Source organism: Typopeltis vanoorti, chromosome 24, assembly GCF_054136105.1.
Source record: "Typopeltis vanoorti isolate ZY-2024b chromosome 24, IOZ_Tvanoo_1.0, whole genome shotgun sequence".
Classification (NCBI taxonomy): Eukaryota; Metazoa; Arthropoda; class Arachnida; order Uropygi; family Thelyphonidae; genus Typopeltis; species Typopeltis vanoorti.
This window is the reverse complement of record NC_143572.1, coordinates 14760257-14783899: the sequence shown is the minus strand read 5'-3', so window position 1 is coordinate 14783899 and position 23643 is coordinate 14760257. Positions and strand designations below refer to the sequence as shown.

General features: G+C 35.6%; 1 protein-coding gene across 4 annotated transcripts in view; it reads left to right on the top strand.

Moving 5' to 3' along the window:
- Positions 1 to 22324, top strand: part of LOC150092938 (aquaporin-10-like) — a 32017-nt gene extending 9693 nt beyond the window's left edge. Inside the window, exons 2-8 of one of the 4 annotated variants that reach the window (XR_016550408.1) lie at positions 9183 to 9312; positions 9703 to 9840; positions 10079 to 10194; positions 10778 to 10995; positions 19392 to 19561; positions 21220 to 21282; positions 21619 to 22324. Coding sequence is in view for 3 of the 4 variants with exons in the window: in XM_090413418.1 (XP_090269544.1) it covers positions 9183 to 9312; positions 9703 to 9840; positions 10079 to 10194; positions 10778 to 10995; positions 19392 to 19537; positions 21220 to 21282; positions 21619 to 21644 (837 nt within the window). In the remaining variant the exon portion in view is untranslated. The remainder of the gene's footprint in view (positions 1 to 9182; positions 9313 to 9702; positions 9841 to 10078; positions 10195 to 10777; positions 10996 to 19391; positions 19562 to 21219; positions 21283 to 21618) is intronic. The other 3 variants (XM_090413418.1, XM_090413419.1, XM_090413420.1) reach the window with 3 other exon arrangements.
- The last annotated feature ends 1319 nt before the right edge of the window (positions 22325 to 23643 follow it).

Below are 23643 nucleotides of genomic sequence, written 5' to 3'. Positions count from 1 at the left end.
TTCTTGAGTGAAAACATAACAATAGATTCTATTACGTAATATGTATAAACAATTCGTGGGAATGTTGTTTTTGATATAATCACTATCTAGATATATTTACTAATGTGAACAGTCATCTTCAAAAGAATTAAATCTTGGCACGTGCACTGTAATCAGCTGATCTACTTCAATTTTCCGACATTATCAATACTCTTTCAAGGGCTTCGAACTGTTTTTTTTTTTCTCTCTCTCGAAAAGTATGCAATCTTAGGAATACGTCATTGGATACGTATGTATTTCGTGACCACGTGCCTGGCAGATACTCATGCCAAAAATAATTCTTTCATGACATTGCAATGACAGCTTAAAATAAAGCACCTCCATTTTTTTAAAGACTTCAAGAAGGCTACTAGAAGAAATATATCCACAAAGATTCTTTTTATGTGAATTACATAACAGGAAAGAAATGCTACCAAACTACAATAATCCAAGTCTTCCGTATTTATTAAAGTTCAATATTACTTCCTGCAATGCCAAGACTCGGTTATTACGACTGTACTTCTTTATGAATTTGTTATCTGAGATTTTTGAAAAGAAAGACCTATAAGGAAACTACATTCGTATAGTTGGCGCGTTAGTTTCGATATTTTATCAGTTTATTATTCAATAAATTTTAATATAAGACATTCCCTAAATAAATACAAAAAGGGAGACCCTATTAAATCAGCTATCTTTATGCTCCTGCAGTTTTTTAGCGTAAGTACAATTAGGAATCCTGATAACAGGAAATATCCCTCTTTGAGGCGAAATTATGAATTCCAATCGGACTTAAGGAAGTTAGGATAAAAGTATTGAGTGCTCGAACTGTTTCCATAGCAACGAACACGAACTATTTCGCAGTGAACAATAAGAAACAAATTATCTTTAAAAATCCTAAGGCATCTCTACTGTAGGACAATTGTGTTTAGCAGGTAAGCTACTTAGACGGTTTTTTTAATTTTTTTTTTAAATTTATTTTTTGTTAAAGTGCTTAAATCAAATATTAATACTATTACTTAGTAATACGGTACAGAATGTCATTTTAATAATAGCTTAGCTGTAGAAGCAGCACATGAACATCTTTCAAGTTATTCACCTTGAAATTCTGCCCGTCTATGATCACCTTACATCGTTACATAGTATCGTATGTCCTCGCAGGGTAGACAGAATAGTCCCTTCGGTATTGTTCATTTTAGAAGATAACCCAGCTAATTCCGTCTACTTGAATACGTACGGAGAATTTCTATTATTTAAAACCGAGAAAACAAATATTAAAAATATCCATCTTAATTTAAAGACTTTCCTGATATTTGAAGGAGCTCTACTGTTAATCCCCCCCCCCCCATCTATCAAAAAAAAAAAAAACTTCGTTTGACTGTGAATTACTGTTACTTATAATGAAACAGAAAAGAACTCTTCATTTCTTTAGGGATCTGCTTAAGTATCGTCCACAGACGCGGCTATTCTGCAATTAGTAAAACATTCCAATTGTCTGCAGTTTATGAAACTGTTTGTTGGGAAAGCAAGGTGGGGGGGGTGTCAAACTCACGTCGCCCTCCTAAATGAGTCTCTCAACAATTAACTTTAATTTATTTAAAACTGTTTTAAAGAAAATTATTACTTAAGCGAACGTATGCAATTGATAAACGAGAAAATTGGCGAGGAAGCAAAGTTCTTAAACTTCGACGCTGTTATCTTTTGGGCTATACTATACCAGAATATGTGGGATATCTTGCACATGAAAAAAAAAAAAGGAAGCAGTTTAATATAACTGCCTTCTATTTGCTTGAAAACAACGAATTAGAACTCACTTAAACAGTCTTTTATTTCATATTTTGAAAGACATTAGAAATTGCAACGAAATCCATTTCGGTTCTAGTTTCACGAGCCCGTTTATCTCGTGAAATCAGAGCTACAGAACTGCTGGTAACTTCTGGCGTCATTTGGAGCCTCTGAACAGCTGCTAAATTCGAGAACTACAACATCAGCAAAAAGAACCAGGCGAACGCAGATGTTCTAAGATCAACATTGTCATTTCGAATGTCACTTACGTTGTCATAAACAGTTTATAGCCTCAAACGAAGGCTCACACATGAATTTATTTAAAAAATTATATAAAATGCTTTGTGATTTTTTTGCGTTGTTTCCGGAATGCGATTTAAGTTCTGAATGTCGCTTTCAATCCGAATTCATGTCTGATATCTTTCTAATATCACACTTTTATCATTCACTAATTCTCCGTATCGTTGCCTGCTGTTGGCTAATTAAAGCCTCTGTGATAAACTCGTTACGCCTCCCCCCCCCCCCCAAGGAGAATCGTAGCGATTCACATGAAGAGCGAGCCGGTAACTCTATTCTATTTCATAATTTAAATAGTATTACATCACTTGTCACACCAAAATTTAAAAAAATGTGTTAAATTTATAAAAGAATTTTATTTTAGAAATAAACTTTTCATAACTCTCTTTTTTGCATGCTTAATTAAACTTTATAACTACACCTATTTAAGTTTTAAATACTGAAATTACGTTAAACAAATACTGCAGTGAAGTTGTTAAGACGAGATGTAACGGATCGAGCGGGAATGAACACCTGATTCCCGGAAAAGTCCTTTTTAGGACTTCCAGGGTGACAAATGGCAATGCTATAGCCAATGAAGTTTTAACTGAGGCTCGGCTATTGCCGTTACCCAGCCATGACTAGAGCTTTTTAGCTCAATAACACTCCATCCACACAGATTTACTTCATTCAGATGACGGGATAAAGAGTCAAGGACTCAGTCCATCGCCCAGTTCTTTTAAGAACTTAAGAAGTTGTTAATGATTATTTTGCAATACTTCATTTTGGCTAAGAACAAGCAGATATGGTCCTACCAAAATCAAGCGTCCAACAAAGTTTTTATTTAAGATGAAAAGTCAAACGGCTATTTTTTTCTGGCGAAGTTGATAAATTAAGGGGATAGGGATTTTTATTCCCTTAATTTAAAGTTTTTATTTTCCAAGATAAATTTCAGATCAAGATTTGAGGACGTCTCTACGAGATAGATCAATTGTAGACACTGCTCGACACTTTTTTCCATAGGAAAAACATGCTGCATCAAGTGTATCCGTTCACAGGGGAAGTATTCTGATTGGAATGGCAATCATCTGTAAGTTAAGCCTACAATTAAGCTAATCTAGAAACGTTTGGGTAGCACTTTGTACAGTACTAATCTATCGTATTGTATAATAAACTTCCAATTAATATTTAGGCAGGAGTAATGGCTATGACTTTATCCTATTAACGTACTAATAAAATACATCCTATGCGCTTAGTGTAGACGATTAATTGATTTGTAATCCAATCCTTTTGATAAATGACCAGATTTTCAAATCCCACTGCGAAAAAAAAAAACTAAGTTTCTAGCGGACAAGATACTTCGACGAAACCAGTTTGGAAAAGTGCATTGACCCAAGTAAAAAGTGGGGGGGGGGGATTAAATATCGCAAAGTCATACGGGCCGCTAGTGTTGTACAGGTGCTACAAGTAGTTCATCCGAATTATTCTAAGAAATATTTGGCATCATTATTGCCTAACCGAAGAATGAAGGTGATCCACATATGGTTGAGTCACTAGCATTCTACAAACATGGAATACGTCCTTGAATAACCAGGTTTGTAGTCATAAAAAGCACCGCGGGTGTACTCTAATTAGATTGTAATCCCATAATGCTTACCTATACACCATTATTCTTTTACAAGCAGTTTGTATGCTTTTTTAATGAAACCGTCTGACGGCATAGCGCTTACGGATACATTTTAACCCCAGGCTTGTGCATGACTTGGCGATGTCTTCTCCGCAGGTGATTAATGTACATTGGTTGGCACAATGTTTTGGATGTGACATCAGGACAACTTCTCTGATTACCGTAGCTTAATTTTGTTTAAATGAATTAACCAGTTAAAATTTTATTATATAAATTACTTCTCAGTTTTCGGCATTACTCTTCCTACGGCGTTTAAAACACGATAACCTATTCTGTTTTTAAATGTAAAATATTAGTATAATATACTATTTAATATACGTGGATGATCCTTAGTATGAAATAAATTCGTTTCTTGAATGTTCAGGAAACCAATCAGTATTTCTATAAGTGTAAATTAACGTATCCGATATTCATCTAGCAGGCTACTGGCTTGAATCCCACCTGTGCTTCTCTACAAGTACAGGTGAGCTTGAACGCGCAGGCAATAACGAATAAACACCACCTGCTATGCCCTTTCTGGGTTGCATTCGCTCAGTAGTAAAAGCGTGAAAATGTTATTTATGTCGTAATTATAACTTAATAGTAAATATCAATACTGAGAGTGGATTCCCTTCAAACATAATACACTTAAAATACGTATTCGAAATTATCCATTTTAAGCTCTATTAGAATGTCTTTGCTTAAATTTGAATGTATTTATTCAAACACCAGATGGGGTTTCAGTATTCTTGCTATGTTTATCTTAATATTTAAGAAGAGGACCGGAAGGAAGACGTACCAGAGACCGGAAATACATCCGGTGGGTTACTTCCTCTGTATATTGAACTTCTCAAGAAATCTTTTGCTTGCGTGGCAGCTAAAACAATAAAAGGAAGTTAGAAAATATGAATATTACAATTTTTACATACTCTTCTGTATTTGTTTTTAATAATTAAACGGGATTCGAACCGGTATCTTTCCGATTGGGAGATACGTTGCCATGTACTTGCACATGCGCTACAGAGGCATTGAATTCTCAGGTGAAAATAAGAAAAACAATAAACGATCTGTTCTAACTGACAAGTCTCAACTAAATCCCTAACTAGAATGCAGACAGAAGCTAAGATGGAATGAAATTCACGTCCTTCTGGAAGTTATTCTTTGTAAGCACGTCTCTGCGAACCTTTTCCAAGCATCCCATCAATGTCACTGTCACTTGCACCTGCGTCTATTTTTAAAGTTTAAAGATCAACTGTCTTACTTTCTTCTCGACACTGCAACTTTTTTTTTGTACCACAAGTGGTTCTTTTTACTCCCCCCTCCTCGCGTTCTGTCTGCATTACGTAATATGCAACAACGCTCTTTACTACGTGATGCTTAACTCCGTTGTAATTCATTCCAGACTATTTACTTCGCAATAATAATCGCTGTCATCAATATCGAACAATATTTGAGTGTTTGTAGATATTTTTAATGAACTTTAGTGCGAAAAACTTGGCTAAAAGTTTTTCTCACGGACTTGACTACAGCAATTAACATTCGGCTGAATGTCAATTACTTTAGTCAAATTGGTGGCTTTTTACGGCTTCCGTAGATTGGACTTCTCATTTGCCGTGTAGTTCTAGGAAACGGTCATTAACCCTATTAACTGCAGCTAAGGAATGACATTCTTTTGTCGCAAATATTTCATCAGAACTTTTTTTTCATCCAAGTCTGAATGTTCGCCTATTTAGTGCCAACTTCGTATACACTGTAAAAGAATGTGTCTGCGGGAGGTAGCTAAAAATAGGTATCCATAGTTCACCTTCCTGTTTCTGAACTTCTGCTGCAAACTAATCCTAATGGTAAATGTATTCTGTGAATTGATGGCTTTTTACGGCTTCCGTAGATGAAAATAACAAATAATTTTATGTGAAATAAGCTCAATACAAAACTAGCAAACTATGAAAGAATAAAACAGCGTTATTTCTTTCAACTTCTTTTTTATATTCGAATTTTGCAGTTAAACTAAAGAGAATATTCTTCGAAGTTTTCTATTTACATGTCTTCTAGTAATAAAGAAAAAAAACTACTATTTTTGTACATTACTACCGCAGCTTGTACACTTAATTATTTAAATACCCTTCAGTCCCTTTTTATTTAGGAAAAATGATATACGTCTCGGTATGAATGCTCTCACAGTGATAAGGGTGTGGCTGAACACCACCTCCGATCGCCCAGAAGGCACTGTCTTTTGATTTTTCTGCTAGAATTCAGAAGATTTAACAAGTTGCCACCCAACAGTCCTTTGTACTGATAACAGAACAGTGGCGGTGCAAAAATCAATAGCCATCCAATTACTTAATATAGAGGGCGCTCCAGAAGCTTTCGAAAATTCAAGGAAATAATGAATCTGAATTTAACTCCCGAGGCGAGATCGAACTCTTTCTACAAGTTTTTAGATATATAATCCGCAGTTTTAGCCAATAGGAGGAGCCACTGAAAGTCTCATTTCCGTTTTGTATAAACTTTTATTTTGATCTTGGGTTTCGATGACATTGCCAATAAATCTCACAGGGAAGGAGTTTGTTCGTGAACACTTGCTTGGTTCTTATTAACCCTTCAGCCAGTTGAGGAAAAAAGTTGCTTAGTGCGATATGAAATCGGAAGTTGTCAGCATCATTTCCGGTCGATAAAGAGGAAACTGCCTACACGCGAGTTCATTATCAGATCACTACGTATACCGAAATCCAATACATTACAAAAGCATCAATCAAGAAACCCTTTTTTCACTTAAATGAAAACATTTGCGATAGGAAATTCTAAATCTGGATCGTTTCCAATAAAATATTAAGAGCTTTTTTCTGCTTAATTCATACCGAATTTTCCCATTTAATTTTCTGAAAAGTATCTTTCTTTGAAGGCAATCAAGTAGATCTATTTTTTTTTCCCCTCCCAACATGAAATATTTTGGACCTCACTATTCAGAAGAACATAAAATAACAGCAAACATACGTGTATTGGTTCATATCTTTCTACTAAACTCAATTGACTTCTCAGAGTAATAACATTAGTATTAATATCCTCCTTAAAATCGTACATTATAACTAAAGGAATTGATAATAGCGAAAAGATCCATTATCGCTTAGAAACATTAATTTTCAAGAAACTAACTTCCTCTGACCGCACTCAGACTTCGTATATGGTTTCCCCTATGGAGAGCTGGAAATGAACACTGTTTTTCATCAGTGCACCTGCAGACGCAAATATTTATCCAAATGTCTGTACATGTTTTTATTTTTAGGTCTTTCCGTGCATCTTAAATTCGAAAGTCAGCATGTTGGCCCACATTTTCTACCTGTTCATACTTCGCACCTCCTTGTACATAGAATTCGTTTGCCCAAAGAGTAACATGAAATGTGTGGGAGTAGTGCCAGGCTGATGTGATGCCAGAATAACACTGCTGTCTTAAAATACTTCCCTCCCCCCGTAGCTCAGATGGTCGGTCCCCTTCTTTGCTGAAAGACGGCCTTGATGATAATGTCGAAACCTTCATACACATCTCATGTGATGCCCACACATTGTCTCCAGCCGAACCTAACCTTTCACATTAAAATCTCCTTCGTATGACCCTTTTACGCGTTGATGAGGAGAAATATACACACACTTGTTTCATAATTCTGATGGTTCGTCCTTTTATACTATTCACGGTGTTCAGTTTAGCCGTCTCGGCTGTGTTTTATTTATTTATTTTTGTTAACCTCCGTAATAGGAATGGCGCCGTAGAATTCCGATCAATAGTAGCACAGAAGCTGCGGAGAAATGCCGTATGGCTTACAATATAAAGCGTAACGATTTTTGCACACCTACACTGTTTCATTTTTACGTATAAATGACTTAAATTGTAAAAAAAAAAAAAAAAATTATTAACTGATCTCTTTAAGTATTGCCTCTAGGATGGGCGAGAAACTACGTTTCAGGAAGCGTGAGCGTTGCTATGGCAAAACATGACACGCCTGAGTTGAAATGAACCATGACGTCATCCACAACAGTGAGGAGAAATTTTAAGCTTTGGTAGTTCATCGTCCTTACAGTAGCAAATAAGTTATATTGAAGTTGGTAGTGAAAAAAATAGTCTACCCTTTATAAGTGACCAAAGACGATTTCTTTTGGCGTTGACCTTCAATGTCCTTTCCTTGTGAAGATGCCAAGAAAGTGTTGAAATTCTATACACAACGCGACAGGTGATAAATTTTACGCCAACAAGAAGACATCGAATTTCTACTTCACTATATCCCGGATATTGAATAATATATATTTTTTTTTCACCAGCATTATTAGATCTCACTAATGCAAACGCCTTTTTTTATGACGTAACAATGATCGCTATCAACAATTCGGTGATTAATTTAAATGAAAAACCACTCGCTAAATCAGTAGTAATAATCTGTTTATAATATTTATGTAGGTTGCTAGACGGGCGTGGTTTAGAATTTAATAATTAACTTATGAAACCAATATTTAACTACTAATTAACTCTTTAGAGAAGCCTTGGAAGCGGAATCAGAAGATGGATTTAAAAAATGCCTTTTGTACTTCATGATGACGCTACCATTAGTAAATATGAACTTCGTTAGCCATATCATACTACGTTCCCATAATCCCCCACCAGAGATCGATTTGCCGCTTGACGATCAATAGTTCAGTGACCACTGCGAAGCAGTCGCACTTTTGGGGACATCAGGAAGAAACATTTGTGAATTAGCAAAAAAAAAAAAAAAAAAAGTCGTCGAAGAAAGAACGCTTCGGTGCGCCACCTGTTGGTAACTTTCGAAACCACTTCAAGACTGACTATATTAAGATGACCCAGACTAAGCACACACTTAAATTACTCTCGTAATTTAAGTGTGTCCGTATCTTACATAAAAATGCTATCATTCGTCCGCCATTTAAAACCCAAGTAATTTCACATTGACGATATCAACAGACATTTCTGTAAAATAATCCACTTCATACTCTATCCAGAAGATCCGTTGTTATGACAACAAGTGAAATAGACAATGTTTCCAATCATGCGATACCTTTTTATCAACAAGTCGCATGTTCTTGAATTCTCGCGTGACGTTGTTGGAACGAAATATAAGCAAGTGCGATCATTATTACGTCACAGAGCAGGTCGGGACAAAAATAATTGCGATAACAGCGCAGTAATCGACCTGCTGACATAACTAGTTTTTTTATGTGTCTGAGAAGGATATATATAACCGGACTAAACCGGAAGTGGTTTGTTTACATAAGTTATATTATTAACAGAATTGACTGTTTGATTGTTTAGATCGTCAATGAATTTAGTGCTTGGAGTTTGTATGCAAGTGGTTTTTTTATAGTCTTCTGCATATATATTTATATAGGAGGGATTTCGCGTGTAATTTTCAGGATTTCTTGTCTTTTTTTTTTTCAGATCTTTGGCGATGCTGCTTTCGCCCAGGTAGTAGTGGAAGGGAGAAAAATTGGCGCTCATGTATTTGATATCACTTTTGCATGGGGTGTCGGTGTCACTCTTGGAGTTGCTACCGCTGGAGGACTTACAGGTAAGAATCCTTTTTTTCCCCCTTTAATATACGTATGTCGTTAAATGAGATTTTTATAGAATCTTGCTAGCAAGATTCTATAAAAAAAATCTCCTATTCTTAACATCCCTTCAATCGGAATTTCCTATTCTTGACATCCAGACACAACAGTCTTTACTAACTTTCTTAAAATCGTGGATGACGGCCAATGAATACAGTCTACGATGAGTCTCATTCACCCACGTTTAGTTAATAGCGTCAGTGAACTACACCGTTTCAGTTCTAACAGATTCTTGGCATCCCAAGTCTGTTACCAAAACAAGAAAACGAAGTAAGTAATCTGACAGTTAAATACTCTATAATATGCATTTACTGAATTAAATAAGCAGTAATTTCTTTTTTCCCCACTAGGTGGCCATATTAATCCGGCTGTCACTCTAGCCTTAGCAACTCTTGGTAAGATGCCCTGGAAAAAGGTCCCATTTTTTATTCTTGCACAACACCTTGGGGCATTTGTGGCGTCTGCAGTTCTTTTTGTAACGTATTTGGGTAAGTGATCTAGCGTGATTTTATCTTATTTAGTTTTAGAATTACTTTCAAGTATTTCAGGTTAATTTATTAGTTTTTGCTAATTTCTAAGTTAATACTGATTAAACTAACTTTAATTTTTCTAATCAATAATTAAAAATGGAATTCATAATATTACAGACAAAAGCGTATTTTTAGTTCTTACAAAATTTTAATTTTTTTTTTTTTGTAAAAAAAATTCTATTTCATCTTTTTGCAGATACTTTGAATCATTATGATCCAAACCGAACAGTAGATGGAAGCACTAGAACTGCTTTAATATGGGCCACGTATCCAAGGGATACCGTATCAATTGGAACCTGTTTCCTGGATCAAGTAAGTACATCCTTCAAGTTGTTAGAAAAATAAAGTGATAAATTTATTTTCGTTCTTTTTGTTATTAAAATGCAGTATTCTACGTTTAATTTCCACTATTCTAATCACTGCGGCGCTGTGGTTCTTTATGTTCATGAAAATATTTATTATTATTATTTATTTATTCTTGCTACTACGATATATACAAAACAACTCATAAAAATTGATGTAATTCGTTACTTGTATCATTTTGGTAATTTTTATTAACAATACTCAATTTAAATACGCCCTTAAGTCATCATTATTACGTCATCACCATACACGTATTATAACAAAAAAAAAAGTAAAACGAAATATCAACTGCTTCACGTGCCTGCAATTTCTGTGCAACTATCTACATTGTTACGAAATAAGCATGAAAACTCATCCACGTGAAACGCCTTCTGTACAATCACGTGTGCGCGCTTTTACATCAAAATATGATTGTTTTCTTTTAAACTATATTGGCTTAATTTAGCTGTTATGTAAGTATGAACTGTATTTATTAAGAAGTACTTTCGAACTGCGTTTTGATAATACTTTATTTTTTTCTGACGTGTTTCAGATCGTAGGGACCGGTCTATTGATGTTCACTGCGCTAGCGACCATTGATCCTCGAAATACCAACATCCCTAAGTACCTACACGGATTGATATTAGGATTCATGATCTGTGCCTTAGCCATGTGCTTTGGCGTGAATTGCATGGCTCCACTGAATCCTGCTAGGGATTTTGCCACAAGGGCGTTCACGGCGATTGCCGGATGGGGATCTATAACGTTCAGGTAAGTAGACCACACCGCTCACATGTTGAGATATTTTACAGTATAATCACGATGTAAGAAAACAAATATTCCTGATTTGCAAGTTCATTAGAAATACATAAATGCTGGTTTTCTCTGTAGGATATTGAAATTCTAAACTACACGTATCCCTTGATAAAAAATTAATCCCCGATGTTACTGCGTATATCAAAATCGCGTTAATCAAATCTAATAATCAATGGTAAAAATTACAATTCGTCCATGATCAATTACTGTATTAATAATTCCTTTTATATGGTACTCTTTTAGGAAAGATAAAAATGAATTCAAGGTAAATGTTTGCTAAACGCTTTAGTTACTGCATTTTTTTATTTTACATAAAAAAAAAGTTATCAAGAGTCGTTTGAACAGTTTTTTTTCCTATCAGCAAAATTCTAGGATAACAAGCAAAATGACTCTGTAGGCTTCGGCAAACAAGCATTCTTCGATGAACAATTGGATCCATGTCCATTACTTGCTGCTTAAGCGATCCTAAAATGCGAAATATTCCATCAAGTTCTTTGATTGTTATCTCATCAACAGGATTTTGAAAACAACCTAAGTTATTAGCGCATTCTGCAAAAGAATGTTTTTCAAACAGCCGTCATACAACTAGAATACACTTGCTCCCACGAGTCATGAATGTGTTTCAATTGCGATTTAGTGTTAAAATTTGTCCAAAATTCTTGGAGCCTAATCGCATTTTCTCCCGTTGTTGTTTCTACTGCCTTTGAGAATGTCTTAAGAAAATAGGCTCTGAAAGTTGCAATGATGTCCATGGGTTGCAGCAATGATGTCGTATTTGGTGGAATTTTGGTAATTTTAAAGGCGCGTTAATTAAAACTCTTGCCGCTTATCAAGGAATTGTCGCAATTAATTTGGCCGGCTTAAGTAAGGGATACTTGTATTACTTTGGGAATAATACCTGGGCCTGTAACTTCCGGTATGCTCCACACTGAAATGAAAGCAGACCGGAAGTCAAAGCATACTGCGTTTTATTTAACCATGCCCTTTGAATGCAATGAGGTAAATGGATTCGAATCCGGTCTAAGATGTAAACTTTTTTCATTAAGAGCTTTTCAAAGGAAAACAGGTTTTACACGGGAGGTGGAAAAGATTATTTCCTCCCTGAAGCTAGTTTTTCTCACCCCCCCCCCCCAAAAAAAAACGAGAATAAACACACTCATTGATACAGACGGAGTTAACGCTTCCTGACCAAGCTGGACATGCCTCTGAGCATATGGGATAGTGAAGGAGAGTATTTTAAGACCTGCAGATTATATTCTTCAGAAATACATAAAAAGAAAGATTTTTTTTTTTTTTCAAAAGAAAAAGTAACTAACGAAACGAAGATTTATCCTGAGAAAATATACCATCTTTTCTAGATTGTAACAAATAAGACTAGGAGGGAGTGAGATATGAATTTTGCCCGGATTGAAATTAAGGTTATCAGCAACCCTTTTGAACAGTTCGTAGATCGGAATTTATGGTCAGTAGAAGTAGATAATCTATAGGATTTGGTCGTTTGTGTAGCATAGGATGTGTCATCAAGTGAGAAAGACGAGTGCCTTGAACAATGCCTAAAAAAAACCTTAGATTGGTGGGCATATATAGAATATCACACTACAGAACATACACTACGTTGGAATGAATAATCCTAAATTTTCGTTGCTAATGCAAAAAGTCATCCGACAGTCTTTGAATGGCAATTTGATCGTAAATGATACTGACATGTGCATAAATATGTAATTATTAAATTTATGGAAACTAGGGTTTTTTTTTAAAACAAAAGTTACGTCAAACGGAATCTTTTAGTTGGACAGAAGATCAATAGTCTCAAATGATCGCCCCTTAACCCAAAATAGAATCAGTATTAGGAACCTTATCCCATGAGAACAGTTACGGGAGCTGGAAATGGTGGAGATCAAAAAAGCAGATAACAACAAACAATTTGGCTTTTTTAATCAATTTGTTTTCTCGTCAGTGATTCAAAATAAACTTTTGTCTCGTTCATTTTAATAGTTGGGAAAGTCTGTGATAGTATTTATATAGTAATTTTCTTGTATAAAAATATTATTAAAAAATTATTTGTTTTTATTTTTATGTAAAATTTATATTTATTTAAAGCATTCAAAAATTTTTAAATTAAATACGAATACACCTTTTTAAAAAATCTATATCGTGTGCTAATTAAATTGAAAACCATTCTTGGTTTTTAATTTAATTAGCACACGATTTAGATTTTTCCAAAATCTTTTTGGAAAAATCTAAAAAAAAGTTTCTGAAATTTAATTTCAGAAACTTATTTTTCTGAAATTTTTGCAAACTTAATTATTACTGTATTGGGTACTCTCTGATTAGATATAATATCCATTTAGTAATACATTCTAGACGGTATTCTCAACAATTTGTTGAGCTGTGATATAAAATCCAAACACGCAAGATTATCACACTATAGTGCATTAGTATCACGAATGGCCTGAGATTCAAGATAATTTGGACACCATGTTCGAGACAAACGTTTTTCCAATCTGCCGCAGGTCTTCAAAGAACAGGGTAATAGTCACATACTAGACAATGAAATTCATTACTACCTGAAGATAATCAAATGTACATGGTATAGTTAAATTAATCTCTTGAATACATCCAGAAAGAGGTATCATGAGATAAATTTTACCATTTATGTATTTAGGAAGAAACTGTTATGAGTATTTTTTTTAAAAAATACTTTTCTGTTTATCAAGTTGTATCATCGAATAAATTCTCACCACTCCCTCAAAAACAGCTGTGACAAAAGTATTAAAATATGGGCTATGAAGATCATTAAACCAAAGGCCGAGTTGGTTTCCAAAATTCAAGAAAGACGTATTGTTAAACTTGAAATGGCATTTCAAAATTTCATTCTAATATTAAGTTTTCAAAATATTTCTCACTTTGGCATGCGTAGCGATGGCCAGGAATACCATTAGAAGAGTCACTTAGGAGTATTTGATAATCCTTCCTATGTGAAACCTAGGCTAGGCGGTCATGGGACAACTAACCTACTACGAATGTACCGATCTTAATCATGGACTAGTTTCGTTAAGAGTTTTGTAAGGTATTTGCTGACGCAAATTGTAGGGGGTGGGGATATACCTTACACTCAGAATAAAGATGTAAATGATTGCAATATCTACCAACCTGGTTTTCCCTTTCAGTCGCTTTCCGACCGTAGGTGACATTGTAGGCATTGCCCACAAAGTATTCCTGGTGAGATTTTTACAGGGTAGTTCACCATTGTTTCCCCCAATTTTATCCCGGCTCAGGACTAGCATATGGATGGGACGTATTCATGATTGTAATCCATGTGTGTACACGAGGCCAGCTTACACATGGATTACAATCATGAATACGTCCCTCTACCTCCGTATCATGAATACGGAGGTAGAGGGACGTATTCATAACCCTCTACCTCCGTATGAGACCGGATAACTCGCCTTTGGTCGAAAGAGACCAAATAAAGGTTCCTCACGTCACTGACGGGAGTCGAACCCAGGTTTTTTTCGACAAAAGGGCTTCGAAAGAGCAAAACTCATCCTAGAAGGTATTCTGAAAATAACGGCAAGGAAGTAAAAGCAATCTACTACTCCTAGTACCGTAATTCAAATATTTTCTTGCTTACGTTATCTGAGTTTGAGTTAAAAATAACTTAGACTGATGTTGAGTTACACAAAAAAAGAAACAAAAAAACGAATATTATCTCCCCCCCCCCCCAAATATCTCCGATTAGTGGATTTGGATAACATTGCCGATTTGGTTTTACTCTCCAACCAGTTTGCGAATTTTAAGTGTTTTGATCTCTAAAGCAGGGGTTCCAGATTACGTAATAAAATAAAAATGAATAAAAATAGAAAAAAAAAGTCCTTACCAGACCATAGTTAATATACCATGGGTTTGTTTCTTCGGTGGAAGTTACATAAACACTTAAAGATGTGGGTGAGAGTGAACGGCCTTTTTTTGGGGGGGTCTCCACCTACTCTGAAATATAGTGATGAAGCACAAGGGAAGATGCCGATCTAATCTCGTCTTAAAAATCGTTCAAAGAAGCAATAAAAGAGGATATCAATGATTATCAATTGATCTTTAAGCTGCAAGAAAAATAAAGGGAATAAATAAAATTAATCCAAGATTCTGCTCAATTTATTATTTTATTGTTGCAAATATTAACGAACCCTGCATATATTTCAGCAATTTGTGCACTGAACTTCAAAGGTTTCCTAAAAGCTGAGAAAGAATTTAACTTAGTTTCACTGAGACTTCTTTTATATTCAAGTTATCTTTAATTCTATAAAATTCTGGTAGATATTTCTTTCACTGCCGAATTGTGAGAATTTTATTAGGAATACTCCAGATTTTATAATTTCAATAACAAAGAATTTATGAACGGAAAAAATCAAAATATTATAAATCTTTCGGATTAGAAGTCATTTCAGTCGAAAAGACATTTATAACCATTAACGCTACTGACAGGATGGGTGAAGCACACGTGCTTTTCATATTCCCCTTTGTATATTAAAGAACTTTATTTTGTAATATTTTTATTTTCACATAAACTAACAGAGAAAATTTGCAATAACTTTAGAATGCTATAGTATTGCATAAATTTAATAATATTTAATTCCCTTTTAGCCAAATTTCATGTTGTAATTTTATCACTTGAGTTCGGTTTCACTCGCAGAAGAAAGCGTTTTCTGAACATAAACAGTAGCGGGTCTTATCCCGCAGGTTTCATTTCTGCTAATTGAGTCTTTTATATGACGAAAATTACTTAGAACAATTGTGTTCTCCTATAGTTCTAGATTAATTTTGAAATTGTTTTTGAGATATAATTGAACATGACTTTTTGCTCGGTTGTTTCTAGCTAACACCATATTTAAATTCACATAAATATAAGTCAAAAGATTCGGACTTACCATGATTTTTTTAAGAGAATGGAATCAATCGACCGTGAGATGCGGTTAGATTGATTCAATATGAGATGCCCATATAGGGTAACGGATGGCAATGCTGAACCAATGAAGTTTAACTGAGGTTCGGCTGTTGCTGTTATCCTGGGTAAATGAGTTCGCTCTCTTAGGTTTTGCCATAAGGGAGCACTTTGAGTCTCCGGGGAAAGTGTTCTCCGGCACGGCCCGCTGAGGGGTACTTGCCGGTGAATAAATGAGTTCGCTCTCTTAGGTTTTGCCATAAGGGAGCACTTTGAGTCTCCGGGGAAAGTGTTCTCCGGCACGGCCCGCTGAGGGGTACTTGCCGGTGAATAAATGAGTTCGCTCTCTTAGGTTTTGCCATAAGGGAGCACTTTGAGTCTCCGGGGAAAGTGTTCTCCGGCACGGCCCGCTGAGGGGTACTTGCCGGTGAATTATTTTCCTCGGGATATGAGCGGTTCTGCTCAGTGGTCGGGGAGCCCGTCACTGAGTGGAACCAACGCTGAGATTAGGACGGTCTTTCGCCCACTATGGAGTGGCCTACAGATCGTCCGTATTTTTGAGATTTCACCTTTACTTACATAGTCGGTGATTGATTTTATATGAGATGCCCATATAGGGTAACGGATGGCAATGCTGAACCAATGAAGTTTAACTGAGGTTCGGCTGTTGCTGTTATCCTGGGTTAACGAGTTCGCTCTCTTAGGTTTTGCCCTAAGGGAGCAATTGAGTTACCGGGGGAAGTGTTCTCCGGCACGGCCCGCTGAGGGGTACTTGCCGGTGAATTATTTTCTTCGGAATGAGCGGTTCTGCTCGGTACTCGAGTTTCACTGAGTAGAACCAACGCTGAGATTTGGACGGTCTTTCGCCCACGAATGAGTGGCCTAGAGACTAGAGATCGTCCGATATTTTTGAGATATCACCTTTACTTACACATACGGTGATTGATTTTATATGAGATGCCCATATTGGGTAACGGTTGGCAATGCTGAACCAATGAAGTTTAACTGAGGTTCGGCTGTTGCTGTTACCCCCTTGGATAATGAGTTTCGAGAGTTTGCTCTCTTGAGGTTTTTGCCTTAAGGGAGCAATTTGAGTCTCCGGGGAAAGTGTTCTCCGGTGAGGGGCTTTGTCGGTGAATTATTTTCTTCGGAATTTGAGCAGTTCTGCTCGGTGGTCGGGGAGTCCGTCACTGAGTGGAACCAACGCTGAGATATGGACGGTCTTTCGCCCACTATGGAGTGGCCTAGAGATCGTCCGAATTTTTGAGATTTCACCTTTACTTACATAGTCGGTGATGATTAGTACCCTTGGAGGGTAATGGATGGCAACGCTGTACCCAAAGAAGTTTAAACTGAGGCTTGGCTATTGCCGTTATCCTCCTGCCATGATCAGAGCTTTAATAGCTCCATAACACCTTATCCCTACACTGTCCTCTACAGATAACGGAGAAGATGAAAAGCATTCTTGCTTCGCCCCTTTGAGCCAGTCCTTATAAGGATTTTTGAAGGAAATATCGACAATTTTCTTCTGCTTCTCTCTCAATTAAGCAAGGTTTGTGTTTTTAACGAGTATCCTCCTGTCTTGGGCTGTAACCACATCCAAGTTCATCCTCAAATCTTCCACCACCTCCCTTCTTTGGCCGCCGCCCTTCTTCCCTGCACATCCATCTGCATGATCTTTCTTCTCACATGTCGACAATCAGTGTAGATATTTCTTTATAATAAACTTTCTAATAAAATATTAGTCGTTTGGTGACAGACGCATTCCATTGTTAAGTTACTGGTTTCCATTTAATGAAAAACAAATTTAAACCATTCTTTTCTGCATTTATCTTTCGCGCAGCGTGTTGAATTCAAACTCCTTGAATAACTTCCAGAATATCGTTTATTTTTTGCAATGTTCTAGGTCTCCTTACCTTGTTATCTTTTCTTAATTTTCTAAGCACCATTTTGCCTATCATTACCTACTTGCTTACCAGGAAATGAAATACCTTGTGCATTATTACTGCTGAGAAATAGAATGGCCTTTTGACCTTCAATCATCCATAGGTTTCTTAGTAGCATCATTAGAATATGTAATTAATACAATGAATTGCTTTTCATGGAAGCATGGGCTCCACAAGTACACTATTAACTCTGCCGGAAGGAGGTCTCTTGATGCATGTCATTTTGCACAAAAGAAGGAATCCCATTAAGAAATAGCACAGTATGCAACGTCTCTTTGACGTTTTCCTTTCCTGTAGTTTAGTTTACTTGTCTAATTTGAACAGCGACTTCATTCTCTGTTAATTCAGAGCAACCTGTCTGATATTAGTTTGTTTCAACGGTCGACAGTTAAATGATACAGGAAGGGTGATTTACTGGTGAGTAACAGAATTCTTCGGGGTTGTTAAGGACAACTTCAGGAGATGTGGGGGGGGGGGGAGAAAGAGAGATTCGATAACCGCGCATGAAACTTATCGTTAGCTTTTCCAGATTGTACGCTGGCAAACTGAATAAAGTAGGCATTAATAATATACCTCGTTACGAAAACAGATTCCGGTAATTAACAAATCGGAATCATACCGGATTAAGTCTTACAACATGTGCAAATCGAAGTTTTTATTTTTGGTATTAAGTACACGAAGTATTCAGGTAAACTTCTCTGAATGAGTATGGCTTGCTGCTACGTGAAGCAGATCTAATCAGAGAAAATTGATTCAAAAACAAGGCTCTGAAAACAAGAACATGTTTTGGTAAATAGTGCGCGACACTTGAGAACTTGATGGTAAAGAATTTGTGCTATGAAAAAATAGTTTCCAAAATGTAGTACTCAGAATGAAAGTTGAAACATAGATATAAATATAATAACTAAACAAATTACTTAAGAAAAATAGATGCGATTTAGAAAACAATTTTTCGGTTTATATTTACAGTCACAGCTCCCATGAAGATGGGCATTCAGAGGTATATGTGCAGTTGGTTCCTTTTGCAAGGGGATATGATTAGGAAATTAGAGATAATATGCAATTAGAAAACACGCATTGACCTCTAAATACCTACCCCCCCCCCCTTTCTATTTCACAAAAATACGGAAATAAATGCACGATTTCATCTAGAAATATGCATTCACTTTTAGTTTTGATGCGAGCCATGATCGTAAATATAAGTCAATTTTTATAGTCACGGAATTTTTTTTTTTGAAAATATTAATTTAACAAATAAATGTATTTTCACTGTTTCAGGAAAAAATCAAACTAGGATTTTCTTAAAGTATTAGAACAGTAAAATACAGTATAATCGTATTTGCATGCATATAGTGTCTGAAATGTTTAACTTTAACAGCTTCGTTTATGATTTAAGTTTCTCATATTGCAAAATATTGCTTCTTATGTATGACGCTATCTCATTTAAATATTTAATTTTTTTTCAGCTATCGGAACTACAGTTATTGGTGGGTCGGCGTTGTTGGCCCTCACTTAGGTGCCATAGTTGGTGGGTGGTTGTATTATCTTGGTATCGAGTTACATTGGCCTGATCCGGAAGACGATGGAGACATGGCTCTAGAAGGAATGAATGGTAGGAAAGGCCCTAAGTAGAATTGTTAGTATATTTCATTTTCATTCCGTACAACACTAACACACAGACTAACAAGTAAATCGGATAGATATTTAATTTTAACACTGTGAAAATGTGTGCATTGGTGAAAGAGAAAATATATTGGAATTTCAGGGCAGTATCACATGCTAAGATTAAAACTAAATATGTGCCTATTGAGCATATAATGGAATACATCATTATGGCACGAGACAGTATCAACTAACAAATAAGTCCCCATAAAACATTAAAGGAAAAAGTTTGACCTTCCCCCCACAGGGCCGGAACTATTGGTCATTCATCATCCAATTCTCCATGCGGGTTTCTATGACTCATATTTGTGTCAGTTTTTGAAAAACCTGCTGCTCAGGTTAAAAATTTTCTGAAAATTATCTTACGCTTCAAAGGCATGTATATTTGCACGATGCACATACCCTCCAATGAATTTAGAAACGCGTGTTTAATACTGTGTTGGACAACGTTTAGCGACTGCCACGATCCTCTTCAATTCTCGCGCATAGTTCGGTGAGATGTGGATCGGGAATAGCCTTCATTAAATGTTTCGTCCATTGCTATGAACACAGGAGGTTCTGTTTGTCAGTACAAGCGTTACAGACGATCTCGTTCCTGACAGACTGTCTTAGGACCACAGTTACTCCCTCTTAGACAAGAAATATGGGTTATTTTTTCACTGACTAAACACCCGGGATATCTCGCCTTTTGAGAAACCAGCCAGCTCTGCTGATTTCAAAATCCAGCCAGATGGGCACCCCCCCCCCTCAATAAGCCGTTTATCGAACTCCGAAAGATCCTTTGTTTTTCCCATTGTGATCAACACTATTGACGATTACTGAGCAGCAACATCCTAGAACACTCGGTGACGCACGTGACCAAGTATTTTGCATGAGCACTGCGTAAGTAAGGTTTACGTACATCTACATAAAGGTTTCTAATTTAGTGGTCAGTATCCGAACTCATTTATATCCAAATGTTGCAATATATTGCCAAATTGTGGGGCGAATTAATCTTGCAGGAGCAAGAATGTATTGTAAGTTGAAATTCATCTTGCTCCTGATGACTCCTATGGGATTCAACGCTAAAAGCATGTTCCACGATGATACAATGATGATATAACAACTCGCGGATTAAAAAAAAAAAAAAAAACTGTACCCTGTGATGCGTATTAGCAGACCTGGCCAGAAACAATTTGCTAGTGATACTGTTAATCAGTATGAGCTTGATTTGAAGTGGCCATTATCAACCCTGTTAAGATTATCTATATTTAAACTTTTATGTCTTCCCACTCTGCTGATCAAATATTTTAGCATGCGCCACCTAAAAGGATAACCTCGGATATCTACTACGAAACAATAGCCATGACACGTGCACACACAACACAGTTATGTGAATGCTTGTTTATAAGCTATCCATAATTACTAGCCTTTTAAATAATTAGTTAGATATAATTTAGTAATAAAATGTTTAGTAAAGCATGAATTAACTAGTTAATTATGTAATGTTTGCTTCTGATAATGGAAAGTTACTCATGACCTGGTTTCTGTGGGTTTAACTTCCTGTCTGGGGCTCTTACGGTGTGGTGGGTAGAAAACTAGAGTAGATCTATGCTTGCTTGCCTCATTACTAATCTTTAATAAATTTCGCAGAGGATTCAAGTATGATTGTAAAGCCACCAGGAGTGAACGATGTAGGATCTGGAGACATGAAAAGTAAGTGCGTAAGAATCTTGCATCCCCACCCCTATCATTCTTTACTTTCTTTCCTTTAAGTATTCTATAACGTTAGGGTAGCTTAGAATATTTGAGATATTATAAATGATCTCCTGCATGTTGTAAAATCTCTTTTTTCGGGTTTGGGAAGTGCAAAGACTTCAGGTTTATTTTCTTTCCTTGGGGTGTTCTTAGATTTCCTTTTACCTCAGTTTTGCTTTTCTTTATCTACAATATATTTGCTATTATCTATTTTCTAGCATAACTATTAATTTAAATATCAGAATACAATATTTATTTTTAACTATCATACTTATATACACTTTTCTTTTTCAGCACGAAAAAATCGCACGGCTGTCTAAGGTTCCTATTAGAATCCATCCATTTGATGTTCATCTGAAGAAGAAGAAAAAATCATCGCAGATATTGAAGATTTGGTATTTTTCCGCCGTGTGATTTTTTTTTTTTTTTTTTTTTTTTTTTTTTTTTTTTTGTAAGAAAGTATGCTTCTAGATGGAACACGAGGTTTGAGTATTGTTGCAAATACTCTAATTAGGAAATATAAACTAACCTAGTGATGCCATCTAAGAGAGACTTTCTGAAAAAAAAAAAAAAATGTGCATTTTTGTATTAAACTTGTGTGGCTGAAATGTCTAAAAACTGTTCGCCATTTTAAAATCTATTTTGAAATAGTAAAGCCCATTTTAAACCATTTTGTGTACAGTCGTGTAAACCATGTTGTAAAGTATTACTGTTTAGAAGGCACTATTGAAATGTATTTAATCCCTGATGCAAAAATACGGGATATTAACTATAGTTTTGTATAGATATCGTGATAAATCTATTTCTGTATGTTTTGTATCTGTGAACTCCTGTAGTTAACGCTAGGAGTTATATTAGAATTTGTTTTGGATATTTTATTACTTAGGAACTGAATCATGTTTGTTATTTCAACAATTGCACTTTAGTTATGGTAAGGCCGCTGAAGAATTGCAATACTTGTACAAGATATATTGCTAATAAAACAAGGAATCAAAATGTTTGTAATATCACGATAACTTTGGAATTTTTTACACGATTTATTCACATGAACAAAGTTTTCAAAAACTCGTACGAATAAAAAAAAATCTCTGTAATTATTTAAATATTTGAAATCACTATCAAAGATTCATTTGCATATTTAATAACCCGACTAATTTGATTTTTTTTAAATCTAGAAATATAATATATGAAGCATTCGAGTACTAAATTATATTTATAACTAACCCCCACGCTTCAGCTGGCATGATTCGTCGAGTGGTTAGTGTATCCGCACTCTCCATCCAATAGGCTCTACGTTCGAATCTCGGTAATGGCGTGAATGTTTGTGACTGCTCTATGTAGAAAGTACATCTGCTACCCTAAACACTTTTTCGAGCAGAAGGCTTCACTTCCAAAGGGTTTCATTCCACTTCTTTGAAAGGAATGAAACCAAGATGTTCGCACTGTCTTTTTTTTTACAGCTGCAGTCATCAGTGAAGCCAACGAATTCATCGTTCACATGTCGCGCTGATAAGATTCATATCGATAGGTTCTTCCTAATTTGCCTGATAGTGAAAGCTATAAAAAATCTTAACACTTGGAAAGGATTTTACTGAGATGATCTCCTAGTGCGCTATACATGGATTTCATACAATTGAAGGATTTTGGCGAAAGTCAACACTGTCGTGACATGTTGACTCAAGAAATCGACTCTTATGAAACGTATATAAACTATAAATTAAGTTTTAGAGAAAGCCGTATTCTATGCCGATTAACAGGAGTTGTCCCTAAACCTATTTCCTCCTTCTAAACTTCATAATGGAATTATATTTGATCTTTTAAAAGGTGTATAGAGATCTTCTTGCAAAATAAAATAATCTAAACAATACTGGTGTTTTTTTATCAAATCATTTAAAAGAATTTATTTTGTAAATATGTTTATATAAATTATAAATATCTGTCAAAGTTTCCTGCCATTACATTTTGATATTTATATCTGGATAATCTGTACTAATATTAAAGTAGCCCAATATGTTTAAAATTCTATCAAACATACACACAATTCTGGACTAAATTGCATAAAATAACTTTTCATTTCTGTTTTTTCTTTATTTAAAATACTTTGATACAAATATACCCACATCATAGGACCGATTTCTACAGTATAATGTTCATTTAACGTCTAAAGATCATGTACATTGCAAATCAACAATGCCGATTGATTATGACCACAAACCTTCCAAGAATCAACTAGCAAGCAGAACAGTTTCATCAAGGATGCAGTTACGTTTTTTCATTAGAATTTCAATTTCTCAATCATTCTAATCTAAATAGAAATTC